At 45.1% G+C, this 16,752-nt stretch overlaps 1 protein-coding gene across 6 annotated transcripts in view; it reads left to right on the forward strand.

Moving 5' to 3' along the window:
- The window catches only part of LOC144508601 (protein phosphatase EYA2-like), a 250,240-nt gene that overhangs the window by 163,362 nt on the left and 70,126 nt on the right, over positions 1-16,752 (forward strand). For all 6 annotated transcript variants that reach the window (XM_078236741.1, XM_078236745.1, XM_078236744.1 and 3 more), the window contains exon 10: positions 7,156-7,239. In XM_078236741.1, coding sequence (XP_078092867.1) covers positions 7,156-7,239 — 84 coding nt within the window. The remainder of the gene's footprint in view (positions 1-7,155; positions 7,240-16,752) is intronic.

Raw genomic sequence — 16,752 nt, forward strand, 5'->3', positions numbered from 1 at the left:
TCTTAGAATCCCTACAGCACAGAAAGAGGCCATTCAGCCCATCGAGTCTGCACCGACCACAATCCCACCCAGGCCCTACCCCCCTATGCCTACATATTTACCCACTAATCCCTCTAACCTACGCATCCCAGGACACTAAGGACAATTTTAGCATGGCCAATCAACCTAACCCGCACATCTTTGGACTGTGGGAGGAAACCGGAGCCCCCGGAGGAAACCCACGCAGACACGAGGAGAATGTGCAAACTCCACACAGACAGTGACCCAAGCCGGGAATCGAACCCAGGTCTCTGGAGCTGTGAAGCAGCAGTTCTCACCACTGTGCTACCGTGCTGCCCTTGTTGGTAATCTGGACACCTAGAAACTTGAAGCTCTCAGCTATTTCCACTTCATCCCTGATCATCAGGTTTATCAGAATCTTACTGATACTTTCCAGTGCTACAAAGTTACAATATTTGTTATAATCTTACAGCATCATACAGCTTAGTGTTTCGGTGTTAGAATTACAACATTACAGAGTTAGTATTACAGCATCAAGAAATCACAGAAGTCTGGTTATAGGTTAATACCACACTTGCAACATTATACATTATGAATATAATGTTAGAGAACTGAGACAGTTACAGTTACAATATTACATAATTACAGAGTTATGGGCCTAGGCTACCCATTTCTCCCCATATTTGGTGGCAGTACCACCTAGCGTGGCGGTACTTCCATCTGCTCCCAGAGGTGCCCTACTAATGTCAGGCATTATCCCAACCCTCGGGTCCTCAGCATGTGGAAGGAGGTGGGATTCTCCACTGGTAAATGATTAAACAGGCATTGCATCCTTGCCCCAGTTTATCCTTATGGAAACCTACAGCTCAGAAGAAAGCCATTCGGCTCATTATGCTGTATTGGAAGGAGAGTCATGTTACGTTTCACATTCCTGCTTATTGTATTGCAAGTCCCTCAACCTCATGTAGCTCCCCAACCCCCTTTTGATGTTCTTCTTGGATTTTTCAGGTAGAACATTACAGATCACAACGATTCTGAGTGATAAAAATTCTCTTCATCTCGGTTTTCTTTTGATGATTTTTAATCACTGACCTCTAGTTATTGACCCACTCGCCAGAGGGAATATGGGCCAGGTTCGCCGACCTTGCTCACAGCTGGGATTCTCCAGTCCCGCTGCACTGAACAGAGATTTGGCTGAGTTTCAAATTCTCCAGTCTTGCTGGTGGCGGGGCATGAACACCGAGAGAATTCCAGCCTATATTTTTTCCTATTTAAACAATCAAAACATCTCAGCATCTAGAAAACCTCTATGAGTTCACCTCTTAACTTTCTCTGAAGGAGGATATTCCTGATTTTTCCAATCTCCCCTCTTAACTGAAGTCCCTCATCCCTGGTGACACCCTGGTAAACTGCTCTGTTCCCTCTCTAAGGCCTTTACTTCTTTCCTGAATTGCAGTGCCCAGAATTGTCCACAGTACCCCAGCTAAGAACTAATCAATGATTCATAAAGTTCTAGCATGATCTAGTTACTTTTTCATTCTGTTCCTTCATTTATATGGACGGCACGGTGGCACAGTGGTTAGCACTGCTGCCTCACAGTGCCAGGGAGCTGGGTTCAATTCCCGGCTTGGGTCACTGTCTGCACGGAGTCTGCACGTCCTCCCCGTGTCTGCGTGGGTTTCCTCCGGGTGCTCCGGTTTCCTCCCACAGTCCGAAGGTTTCTGTGCTGGTTAGGTGCATTGGCCATGCTAAATTCTCCCTCAGTGTACCCGAACAGGTGCCGGAGTGTGGTGACTAGGGGATTTTCACAGTAACTTAATTGCAGTGTTAATGTAAGCCTACTTGTGACACTAATAAATAAACTTTTAACCCACATGCTTTTTTAATCACCCTATCAACTGGCATTGCCACCTCTAAGGATTTGTGTACATGGACACGGAGGCTTATCTACATGTAATGAATAGTACATATTAGCCCTCCCAAAGTGCATTGCTTCACACTTCTCCGCACTTAACTCAATCTCCTATGTTTCTATCCATCCCAGCAGTACACTCCTGAAGTCTATAACTGTCTGCTACCTTGTCAAGTTTTGTACTGTCTGCAAGTTTTAAATGCTGCTCCCTCCCTACACCCAAGTCTAGGCTGTTTATAAAAGTTGCAAAGAGTAATGGACTCCACCTAACCTTCAGAGAACGCAACCTCAAACCATCTCTCAGTCTGAATGACATTCTTCGACCACCACTCTTTGCTCCTGTCACTGAACCAATTCTGTGTCAATACAGCCACTTTCCCCTTAATCCCATGGGCTTTTCTCTTCTTGATAGGCTTCCTTCATAGAACTTTGCAGAATGCCTTCTGAAAGTCCACATGTGCTATATCTACTAACCATGATCAACCTTCATCAAAAGGTTCAATCAAGTTAGTCGGCACAATTTAATTTAGCAAATCCATGCTGAATCTCCTTAATTCACCCATGCCTTTCCAAATAAACGTTTATCTTGTCCCTGTAGTTACTTTATTCATCCCTCTCTCATTTTTGGCATGGTTATATAATATTAGTGACCCTCCACCCCTCATGTACCTAGTCAAAGTGGGAAGTGGCTCAAGGTGTGTCTTGAATTTGCTTGCTGGCTATGAATGTTTCACCTGACTGATGGGCTGCTGTGCTCTGAAAGTTCTGGGTCCAGTACATCATCATTTTATTTTCCCCACGGTCCCCCTTTTTTAATGGCAATGGGTACTTTGATTTAATAGATAACCCCTGATTCCACTGTACAAAGAATGCAAAATATTTGAGACTGGTTCCTTTATTTTTGTGATCCTGCCAATCATTCCCCCAAATGCAGTTTCTACTGATGGTCCCTTCTGCCAGGAAATGGTGAAGTGGAGGGGGTGGCACGGCGGCACAGTGGTTGTACTGTTGCCTCACAGCGCCAGGGACCTGGAGTCGATTCCTGGCTTGGGTCACTGTCTGTCAGGAGTTTGCACATTCTCCCTGTGTCTGCATGGGTTTCCTCTGGGTGTTCCGGTTTCCTCCCAACAGTCTGAAAGACGTGCTGGTTAGGTGCATTGGCCATGCTAAATTCTCCCTGAGTGGAGTGTGGCGACTAGGGGATTTTCACAGTAACTTCATTGCAATGTTAATGTAAGCCTATTTGTGACACTAATCAATAAACTTTAAACTTTAAAAATCAACTGTGTTGCAATCTACCTTGGCCCTTCCAGGTCAAATGAAGAATCAGTGAGGGGGAGGAGGAAAGCTTAGTCCTTGGTGCTAGAATTACCATTACATTTGTTGTAACAAAGTTGCAACGCTTGCATTACAATATTATGATTACATCATAATGTTGCAGCATTAACAGAGATGTCAATCAAATATTGCAGTACAGCTTTTTTTCTCTGTATTTACCAACCACTCAATGGGCCAGGAAATCTCCGTAAAAGCCCAAGTCAAGGGAAAATACTGTCTAAACAAGTTGGCTTTCTGAATACTTTTCAAATTTTTACAAAGTAGCTGCTACTTTTGTGTGGCCAGTATCAAATTTAAAGCCATCATTTATCCAAGTCATCAACTTTGTATTTAAACAGAAAAGGTAAAACGTGTAATTTATGAAAACTCAAACATGTTTTATTGATACTGGGCAGCCCCTGTTTATCTAAGGACATTTCTGGGAAAAAAAAATCTAATGCACCTTTCAACTTTGGAAAGCTGGTATATTCAGTCCTGTTTTACATGTTTCTGGGATAACAGTTCTATTCCATACACCTTGACGCAATCAACTCTCAGCAAGCAATCATATTCTACATCCGTGCTACCCTCTCAAAATGGATTGAACATCCATATGAAGCCACATAATTTGAAAAAAATTCAGTGAAATAGTGGTTGCTTACATTGATATGTCGTGCACGCATTGACTTGGAGAGGGCAGAATCACTTTTAAGAGAGCAATTTGTTTAATTGGACTTAAAATTTGTATCTGTTGCACATCCTTTAATGTGATTTGTGAGGTGTCCCCTTAAAGTGTCCCAATGACATATCCCTTTCATGATGCACTATTTAATAGTCCCCTGTGACATGTCCCTTCAATGTGGCATCGTGGGTGATTTTTTTCCAGTGTGGCCATCACCTACCCTTTTAATTTGTCCACATGAACACAAGGAGACAGGAACAGGAGTAGACCACTTGGCCCCTCAAGCCTGCTGTGTAATTTGATAAGATCACGGCTCATCTGATTGTGGCCCCAATTCTATTTCGCTGTCTGCCCCCCTCAATAAACCCTTCACTCTCTTGCTAATCAAAATTCGAACTCAACATATTCAATAACCCAGCCTCCACTGCTCTCTGGCGAAGGGAATTCCACAGACCAATGACACTCTGAGAAAAACAAAAAGTTTCCTGATCTCAGTCTTAAGTGGGAGACCCTAATTTTTAAACTGTCCCCCCTCCAAGTTATCATCTATATGACACTTCCCTTAGAGTGAATGAGTCCATGATATTGCTCTTTAATGCATTTCTGCTACATATTCCTTCAATATGGGCAGAATGGTAGCACAGTAGTTAGCACTGATGGTCTCTTCTGCCAGGAAATGGTGGGGCAGAGTGGGGCGGCACGGTGGCATAGTGGTTGCACTGCTGCCTCACAACGTCAGGGACACGGGTTCGATTCCCAGTTTGGGTCACTGTCTGTGTGGGGTTTGCACGTTCTCCTCATGTCTGCGTGGGTTTCCTCCGGGTGCTCCGGTTTCCTCCCACAGACTGAAGATGTGTGGGTTAGGTTGATTGGCCGTGCTAAATTGCTGCTTAGTATTCGGGGGATTAGCAAGGTAAATACATAGGACTATGGGGATAGGGGCTGGGTGGGATTGTAGTCAGGGCAGACTCACTGGGCCGAATAGCCTCCTTCTGCACTGTAGGGATTCTATGATTCTAATATTAGTGCAGTTAGAATCTGTATAATCTCTAGCAAAATATCAACTCAGTGAGACTGCAGCAAATGTTGGTTTCACCATCTGGGTGAAATTTTCTGTGAGCCCTGTGCACTGTGATTTTATGGAGTTTTGTATTAGGCTTTAGATATAAATCCAAAAAGAAGTCACCAGATGTATTTCTTAAAGATAAAAGTAGCTCCAACTCAGTTCCTTAAGAACTATCTGTGTGAATTTATTCAATCCAAGGCTTTCCAGGGTTTATATTTTACTCAACAACAAGCTACATAAAGGAGAACCTCATTAGTATAATTTCAAGTTTATTAAATATTCTGGTTATAGCTTGATCTCCATAATTCTGGATAGTCAGAGCTGTTCAGCATGTTTCCCTGTTCCACTCAGCACAGAATGTCTGTCAGATTCAGGTTTTAGTACTCTCGCCTTTTGAGTCAGAAAGCTGTAGGTTCAGGGACCATTACAGGATGTGAGCAGATAATCTTGGTTAATATTCTAGTACAGTATCACAGAATCCCAACAGTGCAGAAGGAAGCCGTTCGGCCCATCGAGTCTGTACCAACTCTCTGAAAGAGCACCTTACCCAGGCCATCTCCACAATCCCACACATTTGCCACGGCTAATCCACCTAACCTAGAAATCACTGGACACTAAGGGGCAATTTAGCATGGCCAATCCACCTAACCTGCACATCTTTGGAGTGCGGGAGGAAACTGGAGCACCCGGAGGAAACCCACACAGACACAGGGGGAATGTGCAAACTCCACAGAGATAGCCACCCAAGGTTGGAATCGAACCCTGGTCCCTGGCACTGTGAGGCAGCAGTGCTCACCACTGTGCCACCATGCCGTCCCGTGGAGTATGGAGGGAATGCTGCACTCCTGGCTACTAAGATCCCATGAGGAGAATATTGACTTTGAATTATGCTGTAAAATTGACAATATTAATTCAGTCGTCTATTATTCATCTCTCCCAATTTTCATTTTCAGTGTGCCACACACCTGAATCGATATTGCACGTCTTACAGGATTATGTTAGCTATGTTTACCCCACATGGCACTATTTTGAAGAAGAATAGGCAGTTCTTCCAACATTGCCAACATTCTTCCCTTAGCTAACACCACCAATAATGCATTAACTGCTTATGTGTCACAGCATGCTGTTTGGGATCCTGCTGTGTAGAAAATTGCTGCCGTACTTGTCTACAGTGATGGCAAAGTAATTTTTCGCATCTAACTATTCCTGAGATATGATGCGGTGCTATATCGATGCAAGTATTTCTTTTCGAGGGAAAGGCAGTTTTTCTCCACTATTGCTAAGTTAGGACTAGGATATGCAGTCCTGTTCTATCTATGAGCTTGCCTTGAACGGGGCGGCATGGTGGCCCTATTGTATCTGCCTGCACCACCACCCCTGGCAGCGTGTTCCAGATGCCTACCACTCTCGGTGTAAAAGTACTTGCCCCTCATATCTCCTTTGAACTTCCCCCTCTCACCTTACACAAAGCATGGATTTATAAGCTGCTTCATCCATTAGATATTTCACAATTCCATTATATACCTCAGTTTCAGCTTGTTTCCATGGTCAATGTTTCCTGCTAGATGAAATAAGTCAAATTCTGCTTTTATTACAAAGGATTCTGTGATTTTGCTTTAACCAGTGTTTTGGGGATTGGATTCCAGGTTTCTGTCTGTTTACAATTAGGGCTACTGGTTCATGGTGACTGAATGACTCAAATTCCATTTTTATTGCAGATGACTATGGGATTTTCCAGGATTTTACCAGTGTTTTGGGGACATTATTCTGAGATTCCATCTCTTTTCCAGGAAAACTGAAAAACAGAGGGTTGCCTTTGTTTGACACTTGAACAGTCGCGGTGTTTATTGTGAAGGCGGATTTATAGTATCGTTGGATTTGTCAGGGAAATATTTTAATCACACCGATTTACAGATTCATTAGATACCAATTCTTCTTCCAGTTCAGCTTCTTCTCTTGGTGGTTTAGCAGACTGTCACTGCTGAGGAAGTTGCGAATTGTGATCACATAATGCAGTCACCGGCTCCCACTGATCGATTGATAACATTCAGGCCAGATTCTGATTCAGCACTCAGCCTATGAAATATGCATGAACCCACATTTATAGGATAATGATATTGCAGATTAGTTCCAAGTTGCTGACAGGGCTAACCTCTTCTTTGGTTCTTTTCTTCACAGCGGGTTTTTGTGTGGGATTTGGACGAAACCATCATTATTTTCCATTCATTACTCACAGGGACATATGCCACCCGATATGGAAAGGTAGGACCTTTTACTCTAAAGCCCCTATTCCTCAGAGGATAAAGAATGCTGTGTGTGTATTTATTTGCCAGTTGAAAGATATGGGCCCCCTTTTATGTGGTATAGAGGTTGCAATTAACCCCTTTAGGACCAAGGTAATATAAAGTAAGTTGATCTTTCTGTTTGTGTGAAACCATTACAAATTAAGTTTCTGTTGTTCTATAGATGTAATCATTTCTCTGTTTTGATTTGATTTGATTTGATTTATTATTGTCACATGCATTACTATACAGTGAAAAGTATTGTTTCTTGTGCGCTGTACAGACAGAGCACACCGTTCATGGAGAAGGAAAGGAGAGGGTGCAGAATGTAGTGTTACAATCATAGCTAGGGTGTAGAGAAAGATCAACTTAGTGTGAGGTAGGTCCATTCAAAAGTCTGCTGGCAGCAGGGAAGAAGCTGTTCTTGAGTCAGTTAGTACGTGACCTCAGAGTTTTGTATCTTTTTTCCGACGGAAGAAGGTGGAAGAGAATATGTCTGGGGTGCGCGTTGCCCTCAATTATGCTGGCTGCTTCGCCGAGGCAGCGGGAAATGTAGACAGAGTCAATGGATGGGAGGCGTGTTTGCGTGATGGACTGGGCTACATTCACGACCTTTTGTAGTTTCTTGCCAAGTTGTGATACAACCGGAAAGAATTCTCTGTGTAAAATTGAATGTATGGAATTTAGAGGGACTGATCTTTACAAGCGATGATAATAAAATGTAGAGTATCCAGAATTATTAGCCTTCGTTCGCCAGATGCGTGGAAAATAGGAAAATCAGGTGCACAAAGCCTCCCCTTAAAAATTACATTAACATTTGACCGCAAGTCCCTGTGCTTTCAGCCAACTTGCTGTAAAGTTTTTATGTTCATCTATACCATCTGGAAAAGTGCGTTTTTTGAAGAGAGTTCAGGCCTCTTGTGTTGCTTCATGTTGGTCCAATCCCAAAGCATAAGAAAGGGACAGTCACTGAGAACCAGCCAGTCACACAAGTATACCCCTCAGCATCCTTTTGAAAACAGGTTCGAAGGAACTGGAGCATTGCTAATGCATTCCAGCCACGTCATGGGCAAGCCCTCGAATTAAAATAATATCTGAGGCCGTGAGAAGCCTAGGGTATGGTTGGTGCACAAATTCTTATCCCGCCAGGTGTCTTTTGCCCACATTAGCTGGTTTCTTGGAGCTCCGGTGCCAGCTAAAGCAGTTCAGGCATCAAAAATTGAGTTGTCAGCTCCACCTTCCCTATGTTACAACAAACGCTCCACTTCCAATATACTTCATAAAATCATACAGTGCAGAAGAGTTCCTTTGACCCATCGAGTCTGCACCGACACGTGAGAAAGTCCTGACCTCCCACCGAATCCCAATTACCAGCACTTGGCCCATAGCCTTAGAGTCATAGAGTCATAGAGGTTTACAGCATGGAAACAGGCCCTTCGGCCCAACTTGTCCATGCTGCCCCTTTTTTTAACCCCTAAGCTAGTCCCAAATAGAGTCATTGAGGTTTGAATGTTATGATGTGCCAAGTTCTCATAAAGGATGTGAGGCAACCCTCCTCTACCACCCTCCCAGGCTGCACATTCCAGACCATCACCACCCTCTGGATAAAAAGATTTTTCCTCATATCCGCCCCCCCTAAACCTCCTGTCCCTCATCTTGAACCAAGAGCCCCTCGTGACTGACCCTTCAACTAAGGGGAACAGCTGCTCCTTATCCACTCTGTCCATGCCCCTTTGGCTATAAAGTGCATTGAGATGAGCTGAGGTTGTGAACAGTGCAATGTAAATTCAAGCCTTTTTTTTCCTGAATGAAATCGAGTTCGCCCACGGATTTTGCTGGAAGAGCTGGGTGGGTAGAAAATAAATGGGAGAAAATAAAAGACATAGGCTGGAATTTTACCGCCGCGTCCATCATGGGAATTGGAGCAGTCAAGGGGCGGACAATGGGAAGGTCTGTGGACCTCGAGGGGGATTTTACAGTTTTGGGACAAGCAAGGCCATAAAATCCCGCCATAAGGATAACTTGGTCAGCAACAAAGAGGGAAGAGGAAAGAATAATGTACATATCATCTTCAAGGCTTCACAAGACACTTTGCTACCAATAAAGAACTTCTAAAGTGTGGTCATTGTTGCTATGCAGGCAAACATGACAGCCAATTTGAGCACAGAAAGATTCCACAAATAACAATGAGATATAACGATTATTTTTTCGTAAACGGTGTTGGTTGAGGAATAAATATTGGTCAGGACATTAGGAGAACTCCCTGTTCTTTGAATAATGCTGTGTGATCCTTATACATTCATCAGAGGAGATTAAAGTTTAACACCTTATCCAAAAAAAGAACATCTTCCAACAGTGCAGCATATTCTCTCGGTTTACACTGAAGCATCAGCCTGGATTACATAATCAAGTCTCTGGCGTGGGCTTGTAAATGGGAGAGTAGAACAGAAAGCTCTTGGTGAGAAAGATAGATTAGAAATTTGTCAACATTGACTTCCTTCTCCTTAGGCAGTCCCTCGGAGTCGAGGTTGACTTGCTTTCACACTGCCTCAGGCGACTGCGGAGGCGACTGCGGAGACCTACTATGTCACAGGTGAGACAGATGGTAGTTGGAGGAGTGGGTGGGTGGGGTGCCCGGGTTGCCATCTGTCCCTTTCACTGTCGAAGCTTGGTTTCAGCTTGCTCTCAGCGATGAAACCCGAGGTATCCGGCAGTTCTCCAGATGCTTTTTCTTCACTTCGGACGGCGTTGTGCCAGGGATTCCCAGGCTTTGAGGGTGCCATTGCCTCATTTCTTCTGCTCTCCTGGGGCTTGCTTGCCATGTTCAAGCTCTGACTGGAGTACTTGTGATGTGGAGATGCCGGCGTTGGACTGGGGTAAACACAGTAAGAAGTTTAACAACACCAGGTTAAAGTCCAACAGGTTTATTTGGTAGCAAAAGCCACACAAGCTTTCGAGGCTCTGAGCCCCTTCTTCAGGTGAGTGGGAATTCTGTTCACAAACAGAACTTATAAGACACAGACTCAATTTACATGAATAATGGTTGGAATGCGAATACTTACAACTAATCCAGTCTTTAAGAAACAAAACAATGGGAGTGGAGAGAGCATCAAGACAGGCTAAAAAGATGTGTATTGTCTCCAGACAATTCAACCGGTGCTATACACTAGATACATCGATGACATTTTCTTCCTTTGGACTCATGGTGAACAATCACTGAAACAACTCTATGATGACATCAACAAGTTCCATCCCACCATCAGGCTCACCATAGACTACTCTCCGGAATCGGTTGCATTCTTGGACACGCGCATCTCCATTAAGGACGGTCACCTCAGCACCTCACTGTACCGCAAGCCCACGGATAACCTCACGATGCTCCACTTCTCCAGCTTCCACCCTAAACACGTTAAAGAAGCCATCCCCTACGGACAAGCCCTCCGTATACACAGGATCTGCTCGGATGAGGAGGATCGCAACAGACACCTCATAAGAACAGGATATGGCGCTAGACTCATTGATCAACAGTTCCAACGCGCCACAGCGAAAAACCGCACCGACCTCCTCAGAAGACAAACACGGGACACAGTGGACAGAGTACCCTTCGTTGTCCAGTACTTCCCCGGAGCGGAGAAGCTACGGCATCTCCTCCGGAGCCTTCAACATGTCATTGATGAAGACGAACATCTCGCCAAGGCCATCCCCACACCCCCACTTCTTGCCTTCAAACAACCGCACAACCTCAAACAGACCATTGTCCGCAGCAAACTACCCAGCCTTCAGGAGAACAGTGACCAAGACACCACACAACCCTGCCACAGCAACCTCTGCAAGACGTGCCGGATCATCGACACAGATGCCATCATCTCACGTGAGAACACCATCCACCAGGTACACGGTACATACTCTTGCAACTCGGCCAACGTTGTCTACCTGATACGCTGCAAGAAAGGATGTCCCGAGGCATGGTACATTGGGGAAACTATGCAGACGCTGCGACAACGGATGAATGAACACCGCTCGACAATCACCAGGCAAGACTGTTCTCTTCCTGTTGGGGAGCACTTCAGCGGTCACGGGCATTCGGCCTCTGATATTCGGGTAAGCGTTCTCCAAGGCGGCCTTCGCGACACACGACAGCGCAGAGTCGCGGAGCAGAAACTGATAGCCAGGTTCCGCACACACAAGGACGGCCTCAACCGGGATATTGGGTTTATGTCACACTATTTCACATAAATATTTCTGCTTTTTTCCTCCTGAGTCTTTATCATGCGATCCTAGAATCAGAATTTATGTCACACTATTTGTAACTCCCACAGTTGCGTGGACCTGCAGAGTTTCACTGGCTGTCTTGCCTGGAGACAATACACATCTTTTTAGCCTGTCTTGATGCTCTCTCCACTCCCATTGTTTTGTTTCTTAAAGACTGGATTAGTTGTAAGTATTCGCATTCCAACCATTATTCATGTAAATTGAGTCTGTGTCTTATAAGTTCTGTTTGTGAACAGAATTCCCACTCACCTGAAGAAGGGGCTCAGAGCCTCGAAAGCTTGTGTGGCTTTTGCTACCAAATAAACCTGTTGGACTTTAACCTGGTGTTGTTAAACTTCTTACTGGAGTACTTGTTGCAGGAGTCTGGTGACAGGCATGCGGTCGATGTGGCCCACCCAGCAGAGCTAATCTAGCACGGCCAATGCTTCAGTGCTGGAGATGTTGGCTTGAGTGAGAACACTGACATTGGTGCGCCTATCCTGCCAATGGATTTGCGGCATCTTGCAGAGGCAGCGCCGGTGACACTTCTCCAAGGTTTTGAAGTGCCTGCTGTACATAGTTCTGGATCTCTTGGTCATTCTCATCAAACCGGTCTTGATGCTTCCTAGTCGAGTAACCAGGCATCTTCACACGTGTGGAGGCCTTGAGGACAGACTAGTTCTGTGGACACTCTGCAGCTCTGGGTCACCGGGAGTCGTCAGGATGGCAGTGGGGCAATGGCTGAATAGGGCTCTCTTTTCAGAGTTTTTAAATACCTTTCATCCTACAGCCTAGTGTTTTCCATATTTCAGTTCAAATTAGTATATTCATGATTGATGAACTCTGGACACATAGGCCGGAATTTTACTGGCCCGTCCGCCCAAGATTCCTCTGATCCCGCCCGAGGCCAACGGAGAATGCCATTCTCCAAGCCTTGCCCGCCCCTGGAATCAGGGCGGGGATGCCAGTAAAATTACAGCCACAATCTTCTCTGGTTGTGGAAAGGCAATGCTTCTTCCATTATTTTGCACAAGGACTGGATGAATGATTCACTTTGTAATAAAGACACAAATAGGAGTATAAACAACAGACTTGTTGGGGAGGATTTCCTGGTCCCACCCGCCCACTGCGGGACAGGAGAATGTGACTGCAGCTGCGGGAGGTAAGGGGACCCAGAGTGCAGGAGCCTCAGCCTCTGCAGTTATCCAACAGATTTGAGGTTATTTCAGCTTGTTTGCAGGAAGAGAAGAAACGCAGAGTATGAGAGAAAGCTAGCTAGAAATATCAAAACAGATAGCAAGGAGCATGGTGGCATAATAGTTAGCACTGCTGCCACACAGTGCCAGGGACCTGGGTTCAAATCCCGGCTTGGGTCACTGTCTATGTGGAGTTTGCACATTTTCCCCATGTCTGCATGGGTTTCCTCCAGGTGCTTTGGTTTCCTCCCACAGACCAAAGATGTGCGCGTCAGGTGGATTGGCCATGCTAAATTGCCGTTTGGTGTCAAGGGGACTAGCTAGGGAAATGCGTGGGGCTATGGGGATAGGGCCTGGGTGGGATTGTGGTCGGTGCAGACTCGATGGGCTGAATGGCCTCCTTCTGCACTGTAGGGATTCTATGAAAAGAATTAACAAAGTGAGTGCTGACCTATAGAATGAGAGTCCGGGGAATTAATAATGGAAACGAGGAGATGGCAGATGAAATGAATAGATATTTTGCATCAATTTTCAGTATAAAGGATACAAGTAATGTCCTAGACATAGCTGTAAATCAGGAAATGGAAAGGAGAGAGGAATTCATGAAAATTACAACCACCAGAGAAATGGCATTGTGCAAGTTGTTGAAGCTGCGACTGACACGTCCCCGGGTCCTGATGGACTTCACCTGAGGATCTTAAAAGAAGTAATTAGTGAGATAGATGATGCGCTGACTTTAATTCTCCAAAATTCCCTACATTCAGGGAAGGTTCCATTAGATTGAAAAATAGCAAAGATAACTCCTTTATCCGAAAAAGGAGGGAGAAAGAAAGCAGGAAACTACAGGCCAGTAAACATAACATCTGTCAGAGGGAAAGTGTTAGAGGTTATTATTGAAGATGTTATAGCGGGGCACTTGGAAAAATTCAAGGTAATCAGGCAGAGTCAACCTGGTTTTGTGAAAAAGAAATCACGTTTCACCAATTTATTAGAGTTCTTGGAAGAAGTAACATAGGCATAGAACATCGAACAGTACAGCACAGAACAGGCCCTTCGGCCCACGATGTTGTGCCGAGCTTTATCTGAAACCAAGATCAAGCTATCCCACTCCCTATCATCCTGGTGTGCTCCATGTGCCTATCCAATAACTGCTTAAATGTTCCTAAAGTGTCTGACTCCACTACCACTGCAGGCAGTCCATTCCACACCCCAACCACTCTCTGCGTAAAGAACCTACCTCTGATATCCTTCCTATATCTCCCACCATGAACCCTATAGTTATGCCCCCTTGTAATAACTCCATCCACCCGAGGAAATAGTCTTTGAACGTTCACTCTATCTATCCCCTTCATCATTTTATAAACCTCTATTAAGTCTCCCCTCAGCCTCCTCCGCTCCAGAGAGAACAGCCCTAGCTCCCTCAACCTTTCCTCATAAGACCTACCCTCCAAACCAGGCAGCATCCTGGTAAATCTCCTCTGCACTCTTTCCAGTGCTTCCACATCCTTCTTATAGTGAGGTGACCAGAACTGCACACAATATTCCAAATGTGGTCTCACCAAGGTCCTGTACAGTTGCAGCATAACCCCACGGCTCTTAAACTCCAACCCCCTGTTAATAAAAGCTAACACACTATAGGCCTTCTTCACAGCTCTATCCATTTGAGTGGCAACCTTTAGAGATCTGTGGATATAGACCCCAAGATCTCTCTGTTCCTCCACAGTCTTCAGAACCCTACCTTTGACCCTGTAATCCACATTTAAATTAGTCCTGCCAAAATGAATCACCTCACATTTATCAGGGTTAAACTCCATTTGCCATTTTTCAGCCCAGCTTTGCATCCTATCTATGTCTCTTTGCAGCCTACAACAGCCCTCCACCTCATCCACTACTCCACCAATCTTGGTGTCATCAGCAAATTTACTGATCCACCCTTCAGCCCCCTCCTCTAAGTCATTAATAAAAATCACAAAGAGCAGAGGACCAAGCATGTTTATACAACATGTTTTTTCTTATCCATTTGTGGGACGTGGGTGTCGCTGGCTGGCCAGCATTTATTGCCCATCCCTAGTTGACCTTGAATTGAGTGTCTCGCTTGCCTTTTCAGAATGTCACCCACAGTGCTGTGGCTCTGGATTCGCATGTAGGCCAGACCCGGTAAGGACGGCAGTTTTCCTTCCCTAAAGGACATTGGTGAACCAGATGGATTTTCTGACAATCGACAATGGTTTCCTGGTCATCAGTAGATTCTTAATTCCAGATGTTTTTTTATTGAATTCAAATTCCACTATCTGCCAAAGCAGGATTCGAACCCGGGACCCCAGAACATTAGCTGAATTTCTGGATTAATACTCTAGTGATAATACCACTAGGTCATGCGGTGTTGGAACTCTATTCCCTGTATAAACAAATCTTGAAATACAGAATCCATTCGTGCCTTTGATGACAGTCAAAAGCTCAAAAATCTGACAAAACATTGAAGTAGCCAAAAAGATGGCTGAGCAGTGTTTAAAGGAATAAATGAAAGCTATGGGAAAAATATCATAACATGGCTATCCACCCCACACTGGGCTATGTTTTCTATGTACAAAGCAAAATAACACTTTATCCAGTGAATGATCTATTCTAATTCATCTGAAGACATTTTCACTTTTATGAAGCCGTTCTTTCACTTGACAACTTGCCAGTTGTCCGAAGTAACAATCTGGCAACCACATTATTCAATTGTCACTTAACGTTTTCAGTAACAGCACAATCATAACTCACTTTAGTAAACATAGATATAATTAGGCTACAGCATTTCATGATGAGCTGTAAAGGGGTCAACTCAGTTTTTACTCACGTTCCATATTCATTCCACCTCCCATCCATGGTTTATCTCTACAATTTAGAAAGGCTTCCAATGGTGGTGGCAACTTCTAAACAGCTGTGTGCGGGATTCCTGTCCTACCACCTGTCGTTCACCACAGCATGGTGGCACAGTGGTTAGCACTGTTGCCTCACAGCGCCAAGGACCCAGGTTCAATTCCGGCCTCGGGTGACTGTGTGGAACAAAGAACAAAGAACAATACAGCACAGGAACAGGCCCTTCGGCCCTCCAAGCCCGTGCCGCTCCCCGGTCCAGGATTGAATCCTGAATCCAGGATCCCCGCCCAATTTTCCAGCCTATCTACATCCTAATATCCTATCCACCGAGCTGTCCCTCACAGCTACGATGCTTTGTTCATCACAACCTATTAACTCACCCCTGGAGTTTGCATGTTCTCCCTGTGTCTGCGTGGGTTTCCTCCAAGTGTTCCGGTTTCCTCCCACAGTCCAAAGATGTGCGGGTTAGGTTGATTGGCCATAGTAAATTGCCCCTTAGTGTCAGGGGGACGAGCAGGGTAAATAAGTGGGGTTATGGGGATAGGGCCTGGATGGGATGGTGGTCTGTGCAGACTCAATGAGCCAAATGGCCTCCTCTTGCGCTGTAATGATTCTAATGGCCAGAGGGGGAAATGGGGATGGGACATCTGGATCCTCTCTCTGGGCACCATTTTTTTTCTTCCACCCAACTCCATGTGGTCCCAAGTCAGGACAGTAAAACTCAGCCCCTGGAGTCAGGTCATGAATGTGTAAATGAGAAGCACTTAAAGACACAGGAGAAACTGTACACACTGTGTGGATGCGGTGAGGGAATGTGAACTTAATGGGCGAGATTCTCTGGTCCTGCTGCAGTGAACAGAGATTTGGCTGAGCACCAAATTCTCCGTCCTCGCATGAAGCGGCGGTGGGTGTGAACGACCGGGGAATTAGGATAGGGAGCAGCTGTTCCACCTTAGTTGAAGAGTCAGTTACGAGGGGACACAAGTTAAAAGTGAGAGGTGGGAGGTTTAGGGGGGATTTGAGGAAAATCCTTTTTACCCAGAGGGTAGTGACAGTCTGGAATGCACTGCCTGGGAGGGTGGTGGAGGTGGGATGCCTCGCATCCTTTAAAAAGTACCTGAATGAGCATTTGGCATGTCATAACATTCAAGGCTATGGGCCAAGTGGGATTAGGTGAACAT

Source organism: Mustelus asterias, chromosome 20 (genome assembly GCF_964213995.1).
Source record: "Mustelus asterias chromosome 20, sMusAst1.hap1.1, whole genome shotgun sequence".
Lineage (NCBI taxonomy): Eukaryota > Metazoa > Chordata > Chondrichthyes > Carcharhiniformes > Triakidae > Mustelus > Mustelus asterias.